The sequence below is a fragment of the Caloenas nicobarica genome, chromosome 19, assembly GCF_036013445.1.
Source record: "Caloenas nicobarica isolate bCalNic1 chromosome 19, bCalNic1.hap1, whole genome shotgun sequence".
Lineage (NCBI taxonomy): Eukaryota > Metazoa > Chordata > Aves > Columbiformes > Columbidae > Caloenas > Caloenas nicobarica.
In genome coordinates this window covers 2,058,888-2,086,442 of record NC_088263.1, presented here as the reverse complement: position 1 = coordinate 2,086,442, position 27,555 = coordinate 2,058,888, and the positions used below count along the sequence as shown (strand labels likewise).

At 47.2% G+C, this 27,555-nt stretch overlaps 1 protein-coding gene across 3 annotated transcripts; it reads left to right on the top strand.

Moving 5' to 3' along the window:
• Window positions 1-8: 8 nt before the first annotated feature.
• Window positions 9-27,104, top strand: SLC31A1 (solute carrier family 31 member 1). Of its 3 annotated transcripts, none has more exons than XM_065648477.1 (6): window positions 12-64; window positions 15,218-15,270; window positions 20,114-20,256; window positions 22,261-22,333; window positions 22,727-22,895; window positions 23,565-27,104. In XM_065648477.1, exons 3-6 carry the CDS (start codon window positions 20,155-20,157, stop codon window positions 23,764-23,766), a joined length of 546 nt encoding a protein of 181 aa, XP_065504549.1. In that variant the 5' UTR covers window positions 12-64; window positions 15,218-15,270; window positions 20,114-20,154; the 3' UTR covers window positions 23,767-27,104. The 3 variants fall into 3 exon arrangements, with proteins under 3 accessions (XP_065504546.1, XP_065504549.1, XP_065504547.1); XM_065648475.1 differs by having other exon boundaries at window positions 26-64; window positions 15,218-15,489; XM_065648474.1 differs by lacking the exon at window positions 15,218-15,270 and having other exon boundaries at window positions 9-64.
• The last annotated feature ends 451 nt before the right edge of the window (window positions 27,105-27,555 follow it).

Below are 27,555 nucleotides of genomic sequence, written 5' to 3'. Positions count from 1 at the left end.
GGAGGGGGCGGGGTTTGCAGCGCCGGGTTGGCGGGCGAAGCAGGGCTCCGGTGGCGGTCGCGCGGTGAGTGACCTGCCGGGCCAGGGTGGCCTCGCGCGCCGCCCCCGTTCCCGCCGCCTGAGGGGCCTGCGGCCGCCGCCCCCCCTGCCCTTGGCCGGACGCGGGACTCGGGCCGGGCGGGGGCGGCCGGTCAGCGGCGGAGGCACCGCGGGGGTGCCCGAGGGAGCAGGGGCGGCCTCGCCGGGGCCTATCCGTGGCCTGGGGGCGGCCGGCCGGGCTGCCGAGCCCGCTGAGGCGCGGGGGGAGCGCGGGAAGCGGGACCGCGGGCCGCAGGGAGACGCTCCCGGCGTAGCTGCCGGCCTGGCTTAGCGAGCGGGAGCAGGTTTGTCCCCAAGGTGACAGCCGGGTCACCGTGTCCCTGCCCTGCCCGTGCCGCCTCAGGGCCGGGGCAGCCCCGCCTGGCTCCAGGGCCCGGTTCGGCTCTGCCAGAGGCGGTTTCGTTCCTCTGCCTGTGCGGCTTCGTGGCGACCCCGCAGCACCGGGGGCGGGAAGGTTCGGACCCATGGGCTGCACATTGTACTCCAGATTTCAGGTTCTCGTACCTCTGAGTTACCCAGGGCCGACTGTCACTGTGTAATGCATTTTCTTCTAGCATTCAGAAGAGTTTCTTGGCTTTAAAGACATCTGAGCTGGCCCTCGTTAAGCGATTTTCCACCTTTGCCTTGTAGCTTGAGAAACACACCTCTTTTATTTCCTGTGCAACAGCTGGTATCTCCGGGTGCTTTGTGAGACCTGCTGCCTTGTCTTTAAATTCAGGGCTTTAGAACCGGCTGGTGTTGAAATGCAGCAAAACCGAATGCAAGGGAGCGCAAAATGGCAATAATTTCTTGACTTTGGATATTTTCTGGCACTGATTGGAAATTTTTTTAGCACGTCAGAGTCTGAGAACAAAATTCCGAGGTCCGTGTTTGCAATAATGTGGGGGTTTGATTGCAATACAGCATGATTGGCGTATCGGTGATTTCACTTCTAAAGTGAAAAGACAAGGGGGAGTATTAAGTAGCTTTTCCATTACAGAATGTGAGATTATTTTAGAATGAAACCTGCAAAGGGTCAAAAGCCTTGTTTCTGTTTAAAAAAAAAAACAAACCACATAATGACGCACACACACAATAGTTGTACAAGAATTTGATGTAAATTCCTAATGGGAGCAGATTGTCCCTGGCTCAGTACTGTGGGTGGACATGAATGTGAAACAGGAGATGTGGTTCCTGTGTTCCTTAGATGAAGAAGTAAGTTGTTGCTTTTCCTCCTGTATTTCTGTCTACTTGGCAGTCAAGATATATTTTTAAGCAGTGAAGACCTATGTGGTTATGTCCCAGTGTTGCACTCAAATTTAGGGTTTTTTTTAGGTAGAGGTAATGCTATGTCTGTACCCAACCTTTTCCTTATTTTTATTACAAAGTTTAAATTGGAAGCAAAAACTGAGCAGTCCTGGTACAATCCCGGATTCCCGTCCTGTGAAGAACCTCTGAGCTGAGCACCCATTTTGCTTCCCCACTGACAAGTCTCAACGTCAGTGAAGTGCCAGTACAAGTACACACTGCAGTTCTACGGAAAACATCACCTCTCAGCCACTTTGCATTTTCTTATTTAAGCTTCGTGTTTATTTAAGCCCTCTTCTGCATTTGAGTTTGCACTGAGCTTGCGGCTCCACAGGGCTTTGCAGTTGCAGACCTGTTTGTGCTCAAATTCTAAGCTTCGGAGTGCTTAATAGTGTGGCATTTTGTGCAAAGGTGGATTCAGCTCTCTTCACAGGTATTTATTTAATTTACTTTTAATCTATTTGATCTTGACTTGCCTCTGCTTGAGCCTGAGGTAAATAAAGCTTTTGCAGTATTCTTCATGAGTAACGATATGCGATCTTACAGGGTAAACTGGCGTTCAGTTTAATGGTCCCAATTCATATAATTTATGATGTCATATTTCCTGAGGCTTTCATCAAGCTTTGGATTATGCATTACTTTTTTTTCCCCACCCTTTATTAAAAAAGGGGGCACTGGAAAGGATGTGTAAATATTGCCATTTAAATGCGTGTTGGCTTCCTAACAGTGTGGATGTGTTGGTGAAGCTGTGGCTGCCCTGCTGCACAATACAAAATTAAAGTGACTCTTTTTGCTACAAACACAAAAGTTTTTGCAGTAAGCAGGTTTTTTCTTCTTCTCCCTCACAAACAAACAAACAAACAAAAAGTTTGAAAAGAATAAAACTAGCAGGAGTTGCAGGCTCCTGCAAAACTTCGTATTGAGAACTGAGGATTTTTGTATGGCTGCTTTCTGCTGAGTTTTTGCTGCCTGTTGGAAGCTATATAGAATTATTTTAATTTCATGTCAGATTTCTAATCTAGAGCAGCTTTTTAACTAGGCTGAGCATTAGAATAATTTCTGCCAGTAGGGAGGAGGAATTAAATTAGCTTTCCAGGTCACATTTACATTTTTGCATTTTTGGTTTAAAGGTATAGTCCCTGCCTCATACTCTGACTTGCAGTGCTGCAAGGACAAGGTTTGTGTTTTCTTTTTTTTTAATTTTTAAAATTTTTTTTCCTTTTTGGGAAAGAGGTTTAGGAGGATTCTTCTCTCACCCCTTTGCATTGTAACCTCACGTTTTGGATTAGTGAGACACTATCTCTGAACAAAAGCTTAAAGTTTGAGAAGGGAAGGTGTTGAGAATACTAATCTTTAGCAGTCTTTTGGTACAAATAGATGAGAAGATCTGCCATATTCACACCGTGAGTTTTGAGTCGGGGTCTTAAGAACTTCCTTTCAGCTGCCTTGTTTTCCAGCCAGAGCAAAGACTTTTTGTTCTTTGGACTAAAACGTGATATTTTCTCCTTTTCCATTTTGGTTTCTGTGTTTGCTATAAAGACCCCTGTACCCAGGAAGAAAATTCCATGGCTCTGCCTTCTCCACACGTGACCGAAGTTCGCCCTGAAGTTCGCAGTAATCTGCAGCAGAATTTAGTGGAGTTGAAGCAAACTGCCAGCGTCAACTTCTCCAGAGCTCTGCCAGGAAATCCCTGGGAGTCTTGGCAGTTTTTTTCTTAGGGAAGGATGAAAAAGGCTCAGTCTAGTTTATGTTGCTTTTCTCTGGGAAATCCAGTCTTAGTTAATCCACTCCATTGCCTTTTGTTTCAATCTAATTTTCTGGAAATGTTCCCAATCAAGTCCCGGGGACTCGAGACCAACGATTTTTTTATTAACTTTTTTTTTCAGCTGAAAGCTGGAATCTGCTAATGAGGAGAATAATGGGACTAGTTATTGTAAAAAAATTAAATTCTTATTTTGCTGCACTACAAATTAACTTTCTAAAACCCTTCATTTGTTGGTCCTGGAAATAGTTTTCTGCTTTAGAAGCCAATCTAGAAGGAGGGGGCTATGCTGAAATACCCCCTTTTTGTCCTTCTCTGTTTCCACAGTCTTTGATGTCGTCTTCCCAATGCCTCGTTTCTTCCCTCTGTCTCACCAGTTCATATCTCCAGTGGTCCTGTTGATTTCCAGTAGCCCGTGAGCACCTGTGATCGCTGACTAGAACAATTGCTTGTGTGGAAAATATTTAAAATTTTTTTTTTTGCTCTTTCGCTCTGCATGTATATCATATTAGAAAATTCCACAGGCGTTGTTGTACCACAGATGCGAATGTCATTTATAATCTGTTTAAAAAGCTGTACATGCGTTTAATCTGTTCACTTGAATGTTTATCTAAATCAATATAGCAGACCATGGTAGCTCTAGATCACAGGCCAAAATGTTTTAAGTGATTGGGCGTCTTCTCACTGGATGCCTCGCACATCCTGATATCAAGCCTGAGAAGCTGGGACAAAACTAGGGAAAATACAGCTATTTTACCATGAGAGTAACAGTGAGCGCACTGAGTTCTCTCCTGAGGCTTTGTGAGAGCTCCGTTACTTCGCCTTCTTTTCCCACACACGCTCATTACTTATCAAGGATTCAAATCTTGTTCCTCTGGTGAAGGTATATGAGCTTCCACTATGAGCTTTGTGATATATTTAGCTGATATTTTGGCTAACTTAGCTAGGAGAATGCTTGACAGTTGGCTTTTATTTTCTGTTTTAAATACTTAATGCGTCTCTCCCTGGTGGAAGGAGCGTGTATGGTAAATAGACTTTCAGGTACTTTTTTCATGTTAAAGGAAATTTAATTGGAGTTCGATTTGTCGGATTAAAAAGCACTTTCAGGCCACCTCCAAGATGTAGCGCACACTGAGTGTACGAGCTGGTGCTTGTTTACCAGCCGAGCAGCTCATTCCTGTGTGAGCCTGCAAAGCCACTGTTTGGAATGTGTGTGGCCTCCCGAGATGTGAGTCCCTGGGACCCGACCTGCGCCTGGTTTGGTTTCTTTCAAATAGTGAATGCACTCTGTGCGGATCCCGGAGCAGCTCCACATGGATCCCAGAGCAACTCTGTGTGGATCCCGGAGCAGCTCCACATGGATCCCAGAGCAACTCTGTGTGGATCCCGGAGCAGCTCCACATGGATCCCAGAGCAACTCTGTGTGGATCCCGGAGCAGCTTGGTGTGGATCCCAGAGCAGCTCTGCGTGGATCCCGGAGCAGCTCCGTGCCATCCCAGGTCCACCGTGTGCCTGGCCGCGGTGCAGCTCGCCAGCTCCCTGCGGCTTCTGGCTGGGTTCCTCCGCATTGTGTCTGGACAGAGCTGCACTGTGAGCCAGGGATCTGATTAATCAGTTACTGCCTCAGTTCACTTTTCCTGCTCCGAAAGGCATTGTACTAAAAAGACTCGACACCGTGTTGTCACAGCTTGACTGCGTTTTCAAGCTTGCATCCTTTACTTGGGAAAGGAAAACACTGACAGACATGGAGCAGACTCCAAGCCAGCGCTCCCAGCAGGCAGGCGATCCCAGTTCATCCTCCCCCAGCCCTCGGGAAGCGACTGCAGTGGCCGCTGTTGCTCAGTGGGAGGGCGGCGAGGTACCTGCGCCTTTCTGATACCGCACGTCAACCCTTGTACATCAAAGTGATAAGGGAAGTAGAAGCACAAGCTCCTGAGGAACACACCCAGCCCTGGTATACTGTGGGTTCAGAGTGCTGGTCTGGTTTTCTCAGTTGCCTTTTTTATGGTCCCCTTGTTTGTCTAAGCTCCTGGTCTAATGGATTTGACAAGAGACTGAGTTGTGATTTCATGGTTCTCTGCCAGGAGAGTTCTACACAAATCAAGTTACCGTTGCCTTTGGTACCCTTAATTAACTTGGGATAAGATGTTATCTCACAGGACATATAGAACCTTAATGTTTAAAGTGGTGTCAGGTGAGACTGAAGGATGCTGGAGGAAAATGTTACCGGTACTGTAAAATTGAAGCCTAAACAATCTAAAAGGAAGATAGTTGGGAGTTTTACAGCTGCCCTCATGTGCCTGCTACAGGTTTGCTTGGACTTGTTAAGCTATTTTTGTGTTGCTCTCTTCATACAGGGCATAAATAGAGTAGTATCCTTGGCTATAAGATGTCCTGCTATATGGATAATAAAGCCTAATGTGCTTTATTCTGGCTGTTTTGCTTCTTTGGTAAGACGTAGTAGTTTAAGAAACCTTTTGGCAGTAGCATGACTTTCCTTCATGTGCTGAATTCAGACCCTCCAGTACCTCATGATAGTAGGATCATGTGTAGTTGATCCCTTTTTGTGCAGCTCTTGCTTTTGTTCCTCCTTGAAACCACTGCCCCTACGATGACACCAGGATTGCAGAGCACGGTACCCCTACACTTCCTGCGCTTTTTCTCCTTTCTCACATTTTTTTCTTCCATAGCAATTGCTGACACCAGCTTCCTGATCAGAGAGGTCAGACAGCCAGCTACCCCGACGGGATTTGTCTTGTACACATTGTGGAAGAATCTATGCACAATTTATAATCTGCCTCATTATTTTTTACCACTCTGCCAGCTTCTAAAAACTGGCCTATAGCTGTGAAAATGTCACATTTCTTCATTATGGGGTAGATACTAAAGGAAACTCAGCTTGCTTTCTTACAATATCCAAAAGCAAGCAGAACGCTAGTTTCTCTGACAGAAATTAATGTTTGAAATCTTGTGAGGGAGACTCAGGTGTCACTTTTGCTATTATGTGGAGCTTTATGTGAGCATCTCAATCCTTGCTCTGGTCCAGACATGACTTGCTTATCCCTTCGGTGGGCTACTTAGTCTGAGCAGTAAATATTTATCTTGTGTCAGATGAAATTTTTGATTTTGTGAGGGAGTACACTGTAGCAGAAATCCCTGCTGCTTCAGCCCTTCCCTCTTTGTGCAGCTCAGAGAAGCTGAATATAAATATTTTCCACTGGCTGAATTGCAAGTAATGGGTCTGGTTTGAAATAGGCTGCAAGTCGGGCAATAAATAGGCTTAAAGCGGAGTAAAAGTGATCACAGCTAAATCCCAGCAGCAGTTAATGATTAGCCTTTGATATAGATAATGATACGCGTTCTGCTTGTCAGCATTATCTGAAAGTTTAGAAACTTTGATCCATCTCAGACGTGTTGACTGTTGGGACAAGGCTGCTCTCCTGGAGGCAGCAGATGGAAAACCTGTCTCTGGAATAGTGAGTACTCAGCTTTTTTTAGCTCTGAATCATTTCTGCTCTGGATTAACAGCTCCGTGGCCGTGCAAGGGTTTGAAAGCTAGATGAAAAAGGTGGTGTTCAAAGCTTTTTCTCAGAATGGTTTATCATTGTTCAGAACTACAATAAAAAATGTGCTGATTGCTCTTTGCTGTAGCTTTCCATGCCCCAGAGGTAGTCCTGTCAGAAGAGTGTCATGGGGTTGAGGCTCTTCCAAGGGCAAATTGTTTCCCAGAGCCTGGCTTGATTTGATTGTCCTTTCCCTCTTCTGGAAATCGCGGGAGGTCCTATACCTTGCTGGGCTGACAGAGAGTGAAGGTAGGATTGTGTTTTTGCATTTCCAATAGTGAAAATGTAGAGGTGCTCTGTCCTCTGGGTTAGGGCTATGGGTTTCTTCTCCAAACTCTTACAAGTATTTGCATTACTACCTGGAAACTGTTTGTATTCCCATCTTCCATACCCTTGCTGTTATCCAAGATCATGGAAAGTGCCTCTGGTGATGTATATTTTGATCATATCCGTCAGCTGAAACAGAGATTGATGTCCTGGGCTTAATCAAAAACACAGTGGAATGGATTTTGCTCTTGGTGACCTATGTTCTACCTTGTATTTTGCTCAAAAACAGCTTCAGGCTTCTCAAAACGACAGATTTTTTGAACAATTGAAGTACAAAAGAATTTGATTCTTGGCTGCGGTAGAACAAGCTTTTGTTTTGAGAGCCGTAGCTGGTGATGCAGAATTAAATGAAGACGCATTCATTTCCCTTCTGCAAGCAGGGAAAATGTAAGTATTTTTCTAAAAGTCAGTCTTGCCAACTGTTAGGTGTTTACTGAAAAGCCTACGTTTAACAGGTGACCGTGACACGCCAGAGCTGGAAGTGCCAGCGCTTTCCCGTAGGAGCTGACATGAACGTGCGGCGATTGTGGCAGTGCCTGGCACAGCCCGGACCGTGACAGCTCCGGGGAAGGTGAATGGTTGCGTGGCTGCCTTAAAATGCTGCATCTGCACGGGGACACACATCTAAGGAGTAGCTGTAGACAAACAACTACTTAAATATGAAAAGAAAGGAGTGAAATGTGCTCCTGGGATTGTTATTCAAGGAAGCTTTCATGGGTGGTGGGAGCTGATGTACAATGAAGATGGTTCCCTGTGATGGGTGTGTGGCAATCCTGGAGATGGGAAAATTTACACAAATTGCTTAAACTGGTATGTCTCATGTCATGCGTGTGGAATGGATTCCTAAACCTTAATTAACGAAGAGTTCTGGAGGGTGGTTTTCTTCCAGAATTTGTACAAATGGGCTAAGTCTGGTTACGATGTGTGAGGGGAAAAATGATCTTGTTTTCTGCATGTGCAGGTTTGTGTCCATGGCTGGGGTGTTATCAGCCGATCCATTAACTTAAAACCATCTTTGTTACCACCACACTGCGGTGCCTCGGGCATCTCCCCAGTTCACTGCAGGGAAGATTCCTCTGCCGAAGGATTCGCGAGGTGAAATGTTGAAGAACAGCAGCTTTTTAGTTTGACTGCAGGACCTGGATCTAGGTCCACAAGTTACGGCCTCCAGAGCACACAGCAGCTCCTCGCCATCCCTGCAGGAACTGATCAGTCTGTGACGTGTGTGCGTTATCATCACGCTCAGGGGTGATGGGAGCTGACTGGGCACCCACTCCAGCTGAGCCTGCGGGAGCGGGGAAGCTGGACTAGGTGATCTCAGGAGGTCTCCTAAACCTCAGTGGTTCTGTGGCTGAAAATCTGAACCGCAGGTTGTCCTGTGGTGACTCCTGGAACAAGGGCAAGTAGGGTAAGATCTGGGAATCTTCTGTGAGTCTTCTGAACCATCTGTGTCGATGCACTTTAGGCTCCCTTTTATGAGGCCTGTAATAAACCGATGCCATCCATTTTATTACCCTCAGCATTGGTTTTATCTGCGTGAGACAGAGGTATTTATGAGGTTGCTAGATAGCAGCTGTAATCTTGCAGCTGTATTAAAGCGCAGGTAAAGCACTTTTAGGGCACATTGAGCCACATTGCATTTTTGCAACCGATGAAAGTCCTCCTTGCTGACTTGGGAATGCACTTGCTGACTCCTGGTTTCATTTTGTGTCTCCTGAGGTTATTTTACAATCTTACAGGGTTTAAAGCTGGAAGGCACCATTTTAAATAAATCTGGTCAGCGCTGTTCATAGTTTTTAGCCTGGTGTGTGTCCTTCCCACTTCAGCAAACCATGTAGCAATGGTTTATCAGATCTTAACTTGCAAGCAGTACCTTGGCTTGCATCCCGAGATGTCTGGCGTTCCTTATAGATTGAATAGTTCTGTGGGTGTCACAAACATCAATCTCCTTACTCTCTGGACAGAGACACCTTTTTTGTGTGAGACGGGCTGGCTCTTTTTCATATATACCAGTGGTGCGGGTGGTATGAACCTGCAGGAATTAGTGAGCACGGTGAAGAATCTTGTACACAAACACTTCTTTTTAAAAAAAGTCTGTAGGTAGAGCAATACATGCTAGAAGCTGTTCTTGATTAGGGCATATAAAATAGGAAGACAAATTCTTCACTAGGTGTGGGTTCTCTAAGGAAGCAGAAGTTGTCTAATCTTGCAGGATATGTATCTTGCAAGATACTGCTCCAAATACTGATTTCTTTTTAGATTAAAAAGATTTTGAAGAGTATTGCAAGGCTCAGGACTCTGTCCCTCTCATTCCTCGGTGAGGCAGCTCTCTGGCCATATGGATCACATCCATATGGATCGCATCCATATGGATCACGTCTCCCTGGTCGCCGTTCCTGTGCTCGGTTGTGTAATGTCTCCACACAAACTGCCACAGAGGATAAGGAAGTATCTATTTATTCAAGAAGTTACGTAATCTTGGAAAATACGGATCACATGGCACTTCTTTTCCGTCTCCTCTTCGCCGCTGCTGTCCCGATCCTCTCCACTGGTAAGAAGGAGGGTCAGGCAGCTTCTGCAGCCAACAAGTGAGCGCTCGGCGGTTTTTAGCGAGAGGGTCCTGGGGTGATTTCTGAGCGAGCGTTGTGCATGGTAAGCAGACAGCACTCGTCTGTTCTTGCATCCCACCAGGCCTGTTGGGCCACTGGGATTTAAGCTGTTCTGCTTTATCTCTGTTTAAACACAGCCCCGTCCCTGGGGGAAGGGAAGGCCCGCAGGTTTCTCCTCCCTGGATGCTGGGAGGGTATTCTGTGAGTTCAGTATGTATTATGTGTCAGTGTTTCATACCCTTGATGATCCGGGGAAGATGAAGCTGTGATGATGTGACACATCAGACTGCGGTCCTGGGAGAATTGTTTCAGAAGTCTTTGATGTGTGCTGGGAGTGCTGAGAGGTTCTTTTCTAGATGCCTCCTGGGAATTACCTCTGATGGAAACTTGTTAGTACTAGCTCTGAATTCACGCTGATGGTGGCTATGTACTGTGTGTCTGACGTGGTTTTGCAGGAGCCCTTTACCCCTGGATGTTTTATAAAGAAATGGTAATGTAGCATCCTCTGTCAGTTCTGGCAGCTCCAAGGCCGTGCCTTTCCCTCCAGATGCGTGCCTGAGTCAGCTTTGGTGTGGCAGCTTCTCCGCTTTGGGAGCCGTGGGACTGGTGTTCACTCCCCAGATCTTGGTTATTCTGAGGTGCTTCAGTTCTGCTGCTCTCCAGAAAATTCTGCGCTGTTGGGTGTCAGGAAAGGGGGACGACTGTATCACCCATCCAGACAGAAAGGAGAACAATAAACAGTGCAGAACAGATATAAGATCTGAAAGGCTTGTGGCAGAAGAAATAGAGAAATGAAAACAGGGAGGGGGGAAATACTGTGCGTGTACAGAATGGAAGAAATTGTGCTTGTGATGGGCTCGAGCATGTCAAGTTGCTGCTTCTGAGTGCAGAAGTCAGGTCTGTAGAGCTGATCTGCTCTGGCCTTGACACCCGCTATGACACTTGCAGATCTGTGTTTTCTGTGCCTGGCAAGGGCTTCGTGCTGTTCTGATGGAGGTGGAGCAGTGTATGGGAATGTAGTGGAAGATTTGGCGAGGAGGTTAGTTAAATGTAAATACGCTCAAAGTGACTTGCACCTGTCTGTAGAAAAAGCACATACATCACACTAATTGTTTTACTGACCTTATGTGCTTGATGAGTAGAACCTCTGTGTTAGATAACATAGGCCTGTGAGAAACTCTAGGCACCTTATCACCATGTCTGAGATTCCTGCTTTGTTGTGGGAAAGAGCGGGAGGCTGCGCCTGCCTGAAGCCTTGAAATCCAGGCGAGCTCAGCAAAACCAGTGATCTTCCAGCAGGGCTGAACTTACCAGCGCCTGCGTCCCCCTTGTTCACCTCTGCCTGGGAGCTCAGGTACGACCTCGGAGATCCCCCAGTAGAGAGGTAACTAAAATAAAACTTGTTCTTTGCAATACATTCGTGGCCTCTAGCTCTCCTTGCGATGTGCCTGCATATGTGTACACAAGCAGTAACGTGAAAAAGAGGAAAGTTTTTGTGACAGTCAGAGAGGAACAGGCAAACTTTGAACTATTGAAGAGATCCCGATGCCTTTTGATTGGTACCACCCTTGTCACCGTTCGAGTTCACTGTCTGCTGATGTAGCATCTCACCTTTCTGCATACTTGCTCTGTTTATTGGCATTTGTTAGCACTAAAAAACCAAACCAAAACAATTTGCGGTTGACATGTCTGTTCCTGGCCTTCTGCTTCTGGTCAGCGGGTGGGCGGCTCTGGGCCAGGCGGGCTGCGCTTTGTTCCCTGAGCTGCGCTTTTGATTTGCTCAGCTTATAATCATCTCTCCAACTGGGGTTGTCAAAGATGGCCAGGGGTGGGATATGCTCAGATCCTTTGAAAGTGTCCCACTGGGGACTTCGGTTAATTTGGGCTCGGTTGGGTTGAAAGCACTCGCGTTTTATCAGGATGGTAGCAGGTTATTGCTGGTACTTCAGTTCACATCGTTTCTGACGTGGGTTTCTCCAAAACTTGTTTGCTCTGTCCTGCCTGGCCGTTCTTAATGTGGATAAGAGCCCTGCACACATAGTTCGCTGACCATTGTTGGCTTCATGACAGCTTTCAGCATCTGTCCATCACCCAAAACGAAGTCCCTTGGGCCACCCTCTGTGACAGGTGTGTGCTCAGCAGTGCTGCAGAACAGGAGCACTGGGCTTGTGCAAGTCTGTGCCCGGGGTCTTCACAGGAGCTGCCAGATCCAATTCCTGTGTCATTCCTGGTATTGTGCCCTTCCTGCCGCTTTGTCAGGGGAAGGACTGTGTTGGATTTCCAATGGCATGAAAACGATCTAGTCAGATGTACCCACTGCTGTGTTCTGAGCGCAAAAGCCTACTGCACACCTCCAAAAACTTTTTCACGTGTAGCACTGTACAGGGAAAGGTAAGAAGCAGCTTGTTGCTGTGGTGCTGAAGAGGTGGTGATATTGTCTCATGTCCTGCCAAGAGCGGGGCAGCCTGGAGAGGACGTGGAGGTGGTGACCCCAAGATTTGGCCCAACGGATCAGTCTCTAAAATTGCCGTTCTTCTTCCAAAAGAAAACTCAATGTTCACTAGTCAGTGTGGGAACGTGTCCAGGATTCTCTTGTAGGTGAGGGGAGTTTCTACTGATTCCTGTGCTGACGTTGTCCCCGCTGCATTGCTGACCTAGAATTTGTGAGAAAAAGAGGCAAACCAAGGGGCGAGGGCATTGGTTCTGTCACCTCTTGCTAAAGGTCGATGTGGTCATTGTGGAAGTGATCTTACCTGCTCTACCGAGGCAAGGACTGAGACGTGCCAGCACAAGCAGAGAAACTGTTGGAATAAGAATAGAACAGAATAGAATTAGAATAGAATACTTAAATCGGAAGGGCCCTACAACAATCATCTAGTCTAACTGCCAGGTTGATGGAGTTGGGGACCCTTGGTGAGACAGTAGCGGGTCACTCCTGGATCTCGATGTGAAGCTTTGTGCGCATTCCAGGTGCTCGAACCTGGGCTGTACATGTCAGACTTCTCCCGCAGAAATGAGGTTCCAGCCAGGAAAACGTTGGCAAGGACTCCTCAGTTTTGTCAGGCTTCTCAGGAGTGTCCTTCGCTTACTGTTCTTCCATCTCCTGTAGTTTCAGCGTGGCTGAGCAAAAAGCTTGGCTGGAGAGGGCTGCGGTTGTTGCTCAGCCTGCCTACCTCACCATTATTTTCTCTATCTGTACAAATCTCTTGCCAGCATTTCTCAGCCTGTCCTCCAATGTTCTCAGTCTCACAGTCTGAGGTTTTCTGCTCTGCAGGATTGTTTTCAGCTGCCTTTCACTTCATTTTGCCTGTTAGTAACGACACGGGCTGGCGTGATGCTCCGCTTCATGAAGTTCAGTGCATTGTCCTGTAAAGGACAGTCCGTCCTTCATTATTGTGGTGTTGGTGTTCAAAGATGTAGAGATTTCCTGCGGAGTCTGCAGAAGCTGGAAGATTAGGAACGACCGTCCCCTTCTAGGGAAGCAGATCAAGCAGGGTCTCTAACAGAAGGTGACCAGACAAGTTTGCTATGAAAATAAACTCCATCAAAGGGACGTGATTGTGGCCGTGCTGAGAGGAAGAGCTCTGGCCCCTGTAGTAACAGGGGCTGTGCTCAGGGAAGGCGACCAGCTTTGCCTTCGGTGTGTAGCTGAGTGTTGCTTTGGTTCAGAGCAAAGGACAGGACCTTCAGGGTTGAACCAACCTTCAATGCTTTCTCAACTTCTTTTAATCTTCATTTTAATTAAAAGTTGATTGATGTATATAACTGCACCAAGCTGCCAAATCATGATGTGCAGCTCCAGGAAGCCTGTGTGAGCCAGCAACCCACAGCCTGAAATTGGACCGATTTTCTTTTTTATTCTTTTTTTTTTGGTCTGTGTTCATGAGTGCTGCGCGATAGTCATGTGAGGGGGTTGCAGCCTGGCTCTTGGGGACAGAGCAGCCCTATAATGAGAGGGACAAACGTTTATTGGTACAAGTCTGGAATGTGGGAAAGAAACACAAGGATTTAGTAAGAATGAAATAAGCAGACAGCAGCAGCCAGGAGCCCTGAAGGATAGGGGTTTGCAGCTCAGATAAGTGTGAGAAAACAGAATAATGACTCCACTTGGTGAAGATCTGGTCTCCACGTGCTGCCGGCCTGGCTGTGCCTCCCGTCTGACATCCCTGCTGACTGATTCCATCTCTGCATGTCCGTCTGCCCGGACATCGTCCCCTTTCGAAGCCAGACACAAGACACTGTCTGCAGCCCTGCTCAGCTCTTTTCTTGCCCATCATTCTCCACCCTCTGACATCTCAAGCTGCACATCCCCTGGAGCACCTGTCTTCTTCCTTCAAAAGCTTCTGCAGCCCACCTGTGTAAATAGCTCAGCCGTGTCCCTTCTGCTCACAGGCGGAGAGGGAGATGTGCCCGCTGTCACACTGTGTGTTTTTCTGCTTGACTCTAGTGATCTGCTTTGAGTTGATTTGCAAGCTTCTCTGGTCACGGACAAAACTCAGGAAACAAACTAATGCAACCTGACAACCCTCAAAGTGCACCGGAGCTCTTCTCCTGAGCTGTCTCCTTCTCCTTCTGGCTCTTTATCTGAGCCCCTTTTACTGTGTTGAGCTTTTAGGAAGCCTTAGACTTCTGGTAAAGGCTTTTGGTTGGGACTCTGAGGTGGTGGCGCAGTACCAGGCCAAGCCAGACAGTTCTGTGACTTTGCAAACATCCCTTAAATTCTTAATATAGTACTAAAAGCTCTTTCTTCGGGAGTTGTGCAAGGGAAAAACAGAGGTGTGCCATTAAGAGGTGTGCTGGGCACAGCACAGTGTCTGAGTTCCAGCCCTGGGGCTGCTGAGGCTGCTTGAGAGAGCTCCGAGGGGGATTTTGACATTGGAGAAAAACAGTGTATCTGTAAAACATGTTATATTGCATTACTGAAGAATGATCTATCTGTTCCCCGTATCTTTAAAATGTGTCTATACAGCTTGACCCCGGGAGGGCTCTGGCTGCTGTTACTGGTTACTCCAACGAGATGAGCAGGTAGAATTGGGCCATCCCTGGGCTGTGCCTTTGGGCAGCTCTGCGGCTGAGCCTGGGATCCCAGAGGAGCGGCCCCAAGTCCACCCGTTTGGAAAGGAAGCGGTTAAAGTTGTCCGGTTTGCCAGGAAACTGAAGAAACCAGCAGCAGTGCTTAAGTCTCATGATGAGTTGCTCGGCCTGGTGAGTGGCCACAGCTAGAGGCAGCGAACAGAGCTGCAGTGTCTGCAGGCTCCCGGCTCCCCCTCCCACTGCACTTTTTTTAAGAAAAAAAAAAGGATTGGGCTTGAGACCACAAGCTCAGAGCCAGTGGAGCTCACAGTCTGCCAGCTGGACTGCTGTAAGTAGAGCACTGATCACTTTTGCTTGCTTTTTGCATTAATTACGTATTTCATATGTAGCATTCCTTTGTGCCATGGAAGACTGAGACATACGTGATGTGCAAGCCTTTCCAACTTGCTATTTTAAATCTTTTTCCCTTGGATTTCTCTCAGGAGCTTTCACTTGAATTCTTAGTAAATCTTACCAGATCTTTTTCATTTCTTCAGGAGAGGAGAGAGACCTGTTCTTGCTGCCCAAAGTGCTGGTGGAGGGACTCTGGGTAAGGATCACTCCAGCTGCGCGAGACAGAAATGAGGAGCAGGATCCATCCCCGTGGGCACGGCCGGAGGGCTCGCGGGGCCACCGCAGCCAGCAGTCTGTGGAACAAGTAACTAGCGTAAAGGAGACTGAAGAGGTGTTTTGTAAAGCTCTGGTCCTTTTGGGCAGAGCCAGTGAAATTACTTTTATTTCTTGCTTTTTCAGAGCTGGCATGGGAAAGGTGAGGCACTGTTTTGAAGGGAAGAGTTTGCTGCTCTGATGGGCATTGATTTAGGGCTCCGTTGTTAATCCTGTTAGATTTTGGATTTGGGAAGAGGCTTCATTCCTTTTGAATGAGACTAAGGAAGCTCTGTTTGCACATGGTGTTTCAGACCGAGCTGATTTGTAAAGTACTTTCTGGGAGCTTGGCAGATCCTTCCCGTAGCTTGTCGTGTTTCTGCATTAAAAGCTGTATCTCCCCTGGGTGTCTGGAAGGCTGTTTGCCACAGGAAAAAATGTGATTTGCTGTGGAATGGCAGGATTCTGGATTAACGGGAGAAGCAATAGGTTGGGAAACTATGGTGGAGGTTTTGGCAATCATGGCCGAGACCTGCTTGAGAAGGCGGCTTTCCCTTGTTTCTGTTGTGCACTGGCATGAGATACCTGTTCTTCCTCTGCTTCTCCGTGCCCTGGCGTTGCAAATGTGGCTGCCTTGTGTGTGTGAGATGAGGCAGCGCTATTTAAACATTGCTGGAGGGTGTGAGTCCTAACACTGAACCTGATCTAAAGGTCTGTCGTTGTCAGATCCTGCTCCTGGCTGCATCTCCCTGACCCCACTTGGTTTGCTGAGCTGCCAAGGTGGCATTGCAGGGACAGAAACCTCTGAACAGAGCCTGCCCACGGGCTGGGCTCAGCCCTGCTCCAACATGACGGCGTGAAGTAAAAGCAGTCCTGTGCGTAGCTCTGACCCTGCTGTTTTCCTTAAGAATTTGAGAGGTCGTGAAATGGGGGCCGTGGTTCCTCTGGGCTAACAGCAACCAGAGGGAAAGAAAGAAAGAAGCCCTGGGGAGAGTTTCCTCATTCCTCTCTCCTGTCCCACCCTGTTTGTTTTCTTACACTGTAGTCTACTGCAGAGTACAAAAAAATCCCTGTGTTGTGTGTCCCTGGTAGCAGAGCAGCAGGAGGCAGGTGCACATGAGGTGTGTGCCCTTCAGGTGTGCAAACACTTGGAAATACCTGAGCTGCTGCAGCCGTGCTCCGGTCCAGCCCCCTCTCCAGGGTGTGCTCAGGAATCCACTCCAGTGCCTCCTTCGGTGCAAACTTGTGGAGCGGGCAGCAGTCGAGAGGTCAAGCCACCCATTCAGACAAAAATACCTGCTGCTGAAGTGCAGGGTTTGTACAAGACTAAACCTATTTAAAGAATTTGCCATAATAGAAGCTTGCGTGTGTGGATTTTTTCCGCCAGGTATGGAGTCTGACTTGCTAAAAACAGTGCCCTTCTTTTTATGGTTTACAGAGCTGCGTGCCTTTCAGCTTGTCTCTGCAAAAAAAAAAGAGTCTGCAAAAGCAAACTGGAGATTTGCAGCTTGAAATATTAATGTTACACAGCCATTAACCTGCTGCTGCCCCAGATTCTGTTTTTTAACCGAAGGCACAGGTAGAGACCTCCCAAGTTGTAACTCAGAGACTGATTGTCCTGGGGTGTTCCACTGGAAGTGATTTATTTTTAGACAGAAATTCATCCATGTGTTTTTACCTTTAGTAACACAAAAAGCTGAAATGGCTCTCTATAGGTTATTGTGCTACTTAATTTCCCATCCTTTTCAGGATCTCAGAAATGTCTTTCAGTGCTGGGTAGCGGCAGCAGGGGTCGGATTTGGCGTTGGAGCGCTGGTGTAGCAGGGTCCTACACATGGGAGCACCAAACGTGCTCTTCGTAACCCGTACTGAACCTGTACCAAACCCTGCCCGTCCACGTCCAACCATTTGTGAACGCTTCACCTTGTTTGCTCATACACTGTAAATATCTAGAGAACACATCCTCTGTTTCTCCCTTTCTGAAGACCAGTGATGGTGAATTAGTGAGAAGATGGACACAAGGGAGTTTTTAATCCAGTGAACAGCCAGGGCTTCTGTGGAGTGTGTCAGAACCTGCAGTTTGGCAGGAGCATGAGATCCTAAAATGAATAAATCATGGCACTGAACAGTAGTCACTCGGGAGAATGTTGTATCCAAAGCAAAGGCAACGGGTCAGTCAACTGAAAGAAGAAGAGGGAGGAGACGAGGTTTTGGTGGGGGAGAGGAGCAGTTCTCCCCTTACGTCTTTCCTCTTGCAGCACCTGTCTCTTTGATCCCGGGATGTAAAGCTCTCCGGCTATTTTCCTTCCTTCCCTGCTGCAAAGGATGATTTGATGTTTGTGTGTCTTGGCAGAGGATTCTTTTCCCAAGTGTTTTTATTTTGAGACTTCAGTTCTAGGGCTTGAACTTTTAATCTCTGAAACAGTATAATCTTAAAAGCTATGCCACATGAAAATCCCGCTGTTGGTTCTGCAGGTACCCTCCAGTAATGCTTTTCCGTGTCAGGGGAGCTGCTGCTTGCATTAGTCTCTCTTTTTTCTTCCCTCTCGACATTTTTCTGAGCTGTTTTTCTGGTCTTAATTTTTAAGCACAGTTTGGGGGCAGGGTGAGCTAAAAAATAGTAGGAGAAATACGGACAGGGAGTACATACTGCTTTTAGCCAGTGCCGTTACAAGTTATTTTTCCAGGGAGGTTACTGTGAGGTCGTCTAATGCAATAGGTGGCTACAAACTTCGTCTGCATGGAGATGCAGAAAATACCTTTGCTGTGTGTAGCTTATCCCCGCTGACTTGGGTACATACAGGCATGTACTTGCACTGATTAACTCCAGTGTTTGCAAGGGGTGTTAATTCCTTCTCTTGGTTCCTGCCCAGCACCACTGACTTGGTTTTCCTTCTTATCATCCCCAAATCTTTAACTTCTCTCACTGCTCTTTTTAAATTGAACTCCAAAGCCTTTTGAGATCGATGCTGTCACTGTCGCTGACAAAGGCTGCGTGTCCTGGGCCACCGGTGATTCCTGCACAGCTGTGTCGTAAGGTCACTGTTGCAAACCAAACCAGCTCCACCATCACCTGGCTGCCATTTGGGGTTTTGTTTGCACTATTTCAAGTTGGAAAGCTCTTCTAGAGTTTCAGTTCCCCTCTCCAGTCTAAATATACTCCTGCCTATCTCTTCAAACACCAAATTGTCTTTTAGCTTAAAAAACTCTGTTGTCCAAGTTGTAAACAGTCCTGATGATTTATCTGGAAGGAATTACCCCTCTTCTCTTAAAAAAAAAAAAAAAAAAAGTTTAATTGGATAAAGTGTCTGTACTTTGTTTTTTATTTCATTTGATTTTATTTGAGTGCCAGACTAGACTGGGAGGTTACACAGTATTCCAGGCAGGGTCTAGTACAGCAGTGTTGGTACTTACTTATCTTTCATAGAATAATAGAATCATTCTGGTTGGAAAAGACCTTTCAGATCATCAAGTCCAACCGTTAACCCACTCCTGGCACTACCCCATGTCCCTGAGAACCTCATCTCCGTCTGTCCAACCCCTCCAGGGATGGTGACTCCCCCACTGCCCTGGGCAGCCTGTTCCAATGCCCCACAGCCCTTGGGGGAAGAAATTGTTCCCCAGATCCAACCTCAACCTCCCCTGGCACAACTTGAGGCCGTTTCCTCTGGTCCTGGCGCTTGTTCCTGGGGAGCAGAGCCCGACCCCCCCTGGCTCCAAGCTCCTTTCAGGCAGTTCAGAGATCAGAAGGTCTCCCCTCAGCTCCTGTTCTCCAGCTGAACCCCCAGCTCTCTCAGCCGCTCCCATCACACTTGTACTCCAGCCCCTCACCAGCTCCATTCCCTTTTCTCCACTCGCTCCAGCACCTTCAGTGCTGTCTCACCTGGACTGTCCCAGGGTTGCCCTTTTCTGGCTCCATCACGCTGACGGATGCTCTTGTTTCAGAACTGTCCAGTGTTCCCAGGTTGTTTCCTCTCCTGTTGCTGTTTCTACTGGGTGGCCTTTCATTTCACACCAGAAATTGTCCCTGGTTCCATCCCGAGTCCTGCTGGGTGCAGAGGACAGAAGCCATGGCCACATGAGGTGTATTTTTATTTTTAATGAGCGTGTCCAGACATACCTGATTTGCAGTAACCAGGTTAGAGATTTCGACTGGCAGCCTTTTGAGTGTTTCTCATTGTGTGTAATGTGATTAGAGGAGAAGATGTGACAATGTAAAGCTCATGGAAATGAAATGGGATTGCCTGTGGCTATTGCAGACCTTTGCCTGGCAATAGGTTTTGTACCACCTAACATAATTTCTTCATTAAACATGTTCCCAATAAAATGCATAACTGTCAATTAGGGGATATATTGTAATCTGATCCTTTAGTATATGCAATTTAAAATGGGGCTTGAGATACTTTTGTCTCTTTCATGACTGTGATTGAGAAGAGACTTGGTTTTTTTTCCTCTTAGAGATAAGAAATGTTCCTTTATGCTGAGCACTTGTCCCCATGTGCTGCAGCAATCAGATTAGGCTGCCTTTCTGGCGAGAATATTTAGGATGGTGCAGCAATACGATGATGTAAAGCTCAGAGGGACACAGCTCCTTTAAACTGTCCTGCTCACTTTGCTGCGCGTTCTCTGCAGTCGAAGCGCAGGACCATGAGAATGCTGCAGGAGTTTATCCAGAAGCAGGAGTTCTCAGTGGCTTAGAGTATTTTCTCTTGCAGTAGCAGTAGAGGAACTATCTTCTGTTTAAAACAGTGCTGCTGCTTATTTTTTTTTTTTCATTTATTTTTCAGGGTCTCTTCTACGTGCCTTTTTTAATATCTCTGTCGTAAAGATGGCTCACCACGGGAACAACTCCGTGTTGCCAACCACACATCCTCCCCAGCATCACCACTCAACGGCAGCCCCGGGATCTGGTCATGACATGATGATGATGGTAAGTGGAAAAGTCATAATTAACGAGAGAGATTTGCCTTGTCTGTGGTTTAGAGTAACTTGTCATCTTGAAGAACATGCTCTTGAGAATTGGAAATTAAACTTAGCTTTGGAAGGCAGGAATCCATCCAGTTAAAACACAGACCCCGTTGTGACTCTTCTGAAATGAGTGGCATAAGGTGATGTGTGGCACTAAACATATTTCAGAGCTGGAGATCCTTTGGCAAAATGGTATTTCCTTGCAAAAACCTCCCTAGCAGCCAGGCTGGTATCTGCTCTCCAGCCAGCTAAAGGCAGAAATGTAAAATAAGTATTTTCCCTCAAGAAACAGAGATGGCTGGAGTTCTCCAGGCTGTTAGCATTAGAAAAACCCTTAATGGACACTCAGAGAATTGCACACTAGTGGGATGGATTGTGCTGACCTGCAGGCACCAACCTCTGAGCCCTTTCCCTCCTGAACTTTAAGTACGTGCTTGATTTGGGGACCACAGTGCTACCAGGGCCCTTTGCCACGTTGGCGTTAGGGCCTTGTTGGGCTGGAGTCCTGCTGCTCCAGCTAACTCTGATTTAAACAAGTTCAGACTTGTGCATGTTGGCATCACTGGCGCTTTGCAGAGATCCTGGCCAGAGCTGCTGTGGAGATGACCGTAGGATCTGTGTTTGTGTGCAGCCAATTCTAGGGAATTTTTTTTTCAGCTTTTTCTCCCTTTTCTAAATACTTTTGAGTGAGTTTCAGATTATTAAAACATGGCTCTTCATGGTTGAACTTTGAAAGGAGAGGAGAGAGTGTGCATTTCAATTGAAAAGGAGAATGTACTCGGGCAGATTTTGCAAGGCTTCAGTTAAAGTTTGCCTGCCAGCCCTGTGCCCTGAAGAAGGAATCAAGAATCACTGCTCCTACTTACATTGTGAACAGTGTCAGAGCAAGAGAGGACTAGAACAGCCTTCCCCTTTGTGAACGTGGCCGAGTAGTGCTGGTGGAACTTGCGGTCCAGCATTGTCACCAGTGTCCTTGTGAAGCTCTTCATATAATCCAACAGCTCAGTGTTGGCATTCTCTGATCTGTTAATTTCCATATAAATGCTGTTTCTTTACAAGTGACAAGTGCTCTTATCTTCAGTAGCCAGCTTAAAGGACCCTGCCTTACCCTGGAACTGAAAATGGTTATAAATTGCACAGGATTTGGAATTACCATTGCACTGTCAGGGAAGGAAGTAAATAGGTACATTTTAGTATGTGCATATTCCCATTCCTCACTTGCACCAAATAACAGGCTCTGTTTCAGCTGTGGTTTATGGAACTAGGCTGTAACGCTCTTTGGTTTGTGCGGTTTTTGTTTGAAATGTAAGAATGTTAAATTTATTAAAGAAATGGAAGCACTGTCTAAAAGATATTTTATAGTAATTTCTGCTCTGGGGCTAATGAATGTCTGCTGATTCTTAGGTATGCTGAAATTAATCATAATTCTGATCTTTAGCAAATAACTGTAATTAAGCAATGTGCAGAGTTTGAAGAGAAGTTCCTCTAGCTCAGCGAGTACCTTACATGTGAAACCGCCGTATGCAGCTGTGGTCAAGACACACTAAACTGCGGTTTGTTCACCTGGGTGGGAAGATGATGTGAACCCCAGCGGGCCGGGGGATCACTGACATCTCCCCTTCCCACCGCGTTCCCTGTGTAGGTTCAGGAGCGCTTATTTTCACCCAGGGGAAGCTGTGGTCCTGCTTTATATGGAATAATCCTTCTTGTACCTGAATTTAGGCTTCTATTTCCCATAGGAAAGAGCTGCCCAGCCAAACAGGAACCCAGAGCAGCTTTAGCCATGTCTCACGTGTGTGTGTGTTACACTAGATTTACTGAAGAGTTTCTCTGAGTCTATCTAGTGACCAGCTGAAATGATCCAAGTTCTTGTCACAGTACAAAAGCCTTTGCTAACTCTTGCCGTGAGCTCCCTCTCGTGATGAGCTATTTGGGCTCATCTTGGTGTTCTTTGTGTTTTGGGCAGGCTATGACTTTCCACTTCAGCTATGAGAACGTGCCGTTGCTGTTTTCTGGACTTAAAATCAATTCTCCTGGAGGTTAGTAAAACTGTCTTGTCCAGTCCAAAAAAAACGTTTGCAATTGATGAATGTTTCAGGAATAACCTTGCTATTTATGCCAGACATGCAGGCATGCTGCGTTGAGTCTCTCTTAAATGGCATCTGTGAGGTGAAAGAAAAAGGGAGATGTTTGTATAATTCGAGAATTTGACTGGTCGTATTAGCAAAAGTGATCGCTGGTTTCACTTCATGGGTGAAATTCCAATTAGCGTGGATGAAAATCACACTTACCATCTGTACATGTGTGCACACAGCCCGGCCACAGCCTGTGCGGTGTGAGGCGGTTGTTGAATCACAGGGTGTCTCTTCCGACGCGTTTTGAAGCAAACGTCTTTCGCCGCACAGATACAATTATGTTTCCCCTTTTGTCAGAAATGGCTGGTGCTTTTGTGGCCGTCTTCTTCCTGGCCATGTTTTATGAAGGCCTTAAAATCGCCCGAGAGTGTATGCTCCGGAAATCCCAAGTCAGCATCCGCTACAACTCCATGCCAGTGCCGGGTCCCAATGGCACGATCTTGATGGAGACGCACAAAACCGTTGGGTAAGAATTTCACTTCATTCTAAGACAAATTTCTTCAGCAGCTGACAAAGGCAAAAACTGAGACAGAAAAGACTTTATGCAGCCAGTGTTACTCTCTGCAAAGTGCATTGGCTCCACATTGGGACACTGCTTGATGCTGGAGGACACTGTGCTTGAGTCACTTGGCCACTGCGTAGGATGGGGGACAAAAGGAAGAAAGCGACAAGGAGTCAGATAAACTTTTTTTTTTTTTTTTAGCTAGAGCAGTAACAAACACATTTGGGGAGTTCTCGGGAACAGAATTTGGGTGTTACAGCCAGCGACCCTGACCGAAAATATTTAGGATCCTTCTGTTGACAGGTAGTCAAAGCCTCTACTCAGAAAAGCAGCCATTCTGTGTTTGACTGTGGAGTAAAATACACTTGTAGAAGTCTGTTTCTCAGCTATAAGCTTTGTCCTCCAGCAAGTACCATGCTTGCTTGGTTATCAGTCAGCTCAGTGGGGAAAAGCACAATTCCAAGTGACAGACGCATGCAGAAGCCCATGTCCAGCTTGCTGGGTTATCCTCTGCCGTTTCACGCCCACCTTGGCATCCTGGCAGCCCAAGAGCGGAGTTTTCTCTTTGGAAATGTACATTTTCCCGCCCGCGTCTCACAACTGTTGACCGTTCTCTGGGTTTTGTGTTCTCAGACAGCAGATGCTGAGCTTCCCTCACCTCCTGCAGACCGTGCTGCACGTCATCCAGGTTGTGGTCAGTTACTTCCTCATGCTCATCTTCATGACGTACAACGGGTACCTCTGCATCGCGGTGGCCGCAGGGGCAGGGACGGGCTATTTCTTCTTCAGCTGGAAAAAGGCCGTTGTGGTGGATATCACAGAGCACTGCCATTAACGCCGGGCGCCGCCCAGGAGCCTCTCCACCCCGCTGCTCTCTTGAAGCGCAGCCGTCACCAAGACTGGATCATTCCTAAGCAGAAAGAGAAACAATAGAAAGAAAATCAGCTGGAGTTCCCCACAGCGGCTGGGGATGCTGCTCCCCCTTGCTGCGGGCTGGCAGCAGGGTTGGCTCCCCAGGGTCCAGTCGTAGCCGTTCTTGGCTAGGATTTGCTTTATTCTTAGATTATGCCGTGATTGAAATTAGTTGGCTGACAGAAATGTAGAAATTATTCTTTTACAACACAAAACATTTTATTTTTAAATTGTAAATGCTCATCTGTGAGGGTTTTATGAACTGTAGGTAAAGATCAAAGTTGCCGACAGAGCCTATGTGTGCGAATGGCTATTTGAATTTCCTTTTTTTTTTTTTTTTCAATATGTGCATAATGCCGGGGAGGGGATCTCCTGGCATTGTGGCTTTTGGGGCCAATGACACCTTCTGTTGCAGAAGGACTCAGCCTCTGAGGAAGATTTGGTGCTGCACATCAGACACGCTCAGGTGTGTCCTGGCAAGGGAGCACTTTGAAATTAATGTGTGACCTGTGTGCTTCGGGGGGTCCAGATGAATCTGTCCCCAAGCCCATGAATCTGTCCCAAGCCCATCAGATACGATGAGTGTTGTTAATCCTCCGATGTGTCCAGCAGCTTTACTCAGCTTCAAGTGATAACATTTGGGTTTGGCTGCTTTCACTTTCCAATCATGGAAATATGCAGAGCAGATGCAGGACAGCAATTGGGTATTCACAGGGCAAAAAGATTTTAAATAAACCATTGAACCCAAATTTATGTCATGTTGAATCGCACTGGGATTCATCTAGAGCTAGAATTTCGTTTACTGTAACTAGTTCTGTAAATGAGGCAAGAACTAACTAATGACTTCATGATACTAAAGGTTGAAATGTCTGAAGAGAGTGTTCTGTGATTGAGATGAAGTAAAACAACCATGTTCCTGTAAAGGAGAGACTTGGGGAAGAGAAGAAAGAGCAGATTAGACTACAGCAGCCTTTGGTCTCAGGTGGAATTTGGAGCAGCTTGGGCTAATTAAAAAGTATTCCTGACCCAGGTGCCTCCTCTTTGTCCTGATAGTCTCGCTGTGACCTTGTTAGCTCAGAGGTGTGAGAGTGATTGGTGCCAGAGGTGGACAAGTGGTGTAGAACAAAGACCTTCCCATTCCGTGCTGTCAGCTCTGCACATTTCACAGGGAAAACGGGCTGTGAGACGCGGAGAACCAGCGTCCTGCACGTGTGATGCCCAGAACATGTTTGGGTTTTCTAGGGTTTAGCAATTCTGCTGCTCGTTGTAGGGAAGGTTGTGCAGAGTGTAAAGCTGGAGTCTTTGTTCTGCCCGGGATGCCCCGTTGACTGAAAGGGAACATGGTGGGATTTTCCGAAGGGCTCTGAAAACCAGCTCAGACTGGGACTGACGTGTGGGATGTGCCGTGAGAACAGGGAATCCTTTTGAGATGAAAGTATCTGGGCACGTGCAGCAGCATTTTTTTTCTCTGAAGAAGCTACCAGGATCCGGAATTGCACCACATAAAGCCGCCCATCCCAGGCTGATGCCAGGTGTTTATCTGGACGTCTTGTTTTCTTTGGGCAGTGCAAATACGGATTAAAAGGAGGCAAAGCAGGCTTGGGTTTCTAAAGAGTTTCTTTCGGTAGCAAATTTGCATCAGAGTGAAAGAAGCGAAGGTTTTTTCATGGAAAAATTCAAGCCAGCTCCTGTTGAGGGAGAGGAAAAGCTCTTCCCTAGTCTGATCTCTGGAGGGAGGGATGTGTGACAGGCTGCAGAAGGACAGACTGATGCCCTCTCTCTGCATCTGTCATGAAGGTAAAATCTGTGCCCTCTGTGCAGTGGTGCCTCTCTGAGAGCAGAAAACAGACCCTTCCAACCTCTGCGTGAGAGCGGTGAGGAAATGTTCGTGTTTTTCTGAGGAAATGGAAGCAGTTAAGCGCTGGAGATGATGGTTCATGTTTTGAAAGCTTTCCAATGCAGGGGCTCAATCCCTGACAGAGTTCAGAGCCCACATTGCAGACACCACTCTGATCAGTCTTTCCATCGAGTCAGAGGTGTTGCCGTTCTGGAATGCCTGGTTATAGGGTATGGACACAAGTGGCTTTGCGTGGTGGCACTAGTTACTTCACAGACTCTTGCTGTGTCTTCCTCTGAAATAGAACCTCTGCTCGGGCTGATCTTCTCGCTGTTCCCTTGTAGCCACTTTCCTTGTATTGAAGTGACCAGACTTGAATTCTCGGGTTGAAGTGCTCAGAGATGGATGACTTGACGATCAGGCTTTTATGATATAAATTTGGTTCTCATGGTAGCTTTTCTGCCTCGTTCTGTGTGTAGCATCTGTGCCCTTGAAATGGTTCCCCCGAGAATGAACACCTCTGCCTTCAAAGGCTTCTCCTGCCCGCGCTCACACAGGAGGGCACGGAGCTTCCTCCAGTGCGCAGAGACAGGGTGACGCTGACCTGGCACTTGTCACCTGGGGAGCAGGAGCCGGGCAGAGGTCCCCAAGTATCTCGCATGCACCTCAGTGACCTTCCAAAGGCTGTCAGGGTGACAGGCTGAGCACTGGGGAGCAGCCCAGTTAGAACTGGGAGCCCAGGCTGGGCGCTGGGGAGGTCTGAGAGGAAGGTGGTTAAGGATGTAGGATGGAGGGCTGTGACCTCTGAGCTGAGTGACACAGTGAGGCACAGCTGACAAGGGGACGTTTCCCGGCTGTGTCTCAGCTTTTCAGCTTCTTTTGCTTCAGCGGTGACAATCCAGAGAAGCCACCAGCCTCCCCCTGGTCCACCAGATGCCACCGGTTGCCATGTTCCTGGCCCAGGTTGCTGTTTGCTTTGCCAGAGTCTCAGCAAAACCTGCACTCCCTCCTGCCGATGGCTTCTGGGGCAGTCCCGCCTTCCCGCTGGCTGGGTTTAAACTTCTCCTGATAACACTAAACTCGTGTTGTGGTGCCTGCAGGGAGGCGAGGGCTCTAAGGGTTATGAGACTTGAGTAAATTAAATTCCTATGTCAACACATGTGTAGCATGCTTGGAATGTGACGTCCTGTGTCCGTACCCTGATGTTTAGTCTCCACACGCTGTGCCTCGGGATTATCATCCTGGAAGAAGTGCACAAAGCATCTGGGCTGTGTTCAGCTGTTGTTGTTTTCCCTCGAGTGCCTTTTCAGTTCATCTGGAGCCAGTCCCACCAAATCCAGCAGGATTTCTAGTTTTGTTTACAGTGAACTTGTCATTTTGGTTTTTACTCTTGCTCTTTGTGGAGGTAACTTGTCTGATATTACTGTGAATATCAAAGAATCTCCTGTATATAATTAACCAATAAACTCTATTGGATTTTACTGCGGTGGGTGTGTTTTTGAAACAATCCTCAGTGCAGAGACTGCAGCTGAAGGGCAAGCTGGGGAGATGATGGAAGGGATTCTGCTAAAAGCTGTGCTGAGGCCCATGGGGGACAGGGAGATGATTTGGGACAAGCAGCACAGCTTCACCAAGGGCAAGTCCTGCCTGACCAACCTCGTGGCCTTCTGTGATGGAGTAACTACCTCAGTGGACGAGGGAAGGGCCAGGGATGTCGTCTGGACTCCTGTAAAGCCTTTGACACATTCCCCCACAACATCCCTCTCTGCACTGGAGAGAAGTGGATTTGATGGGTGGGCTGTACGGTGGGTGAGGAACTGGCTGGACGGTCACACCTAGAGAGTCGTGGTCAGTGGCTCCATGTCTGGATGGACA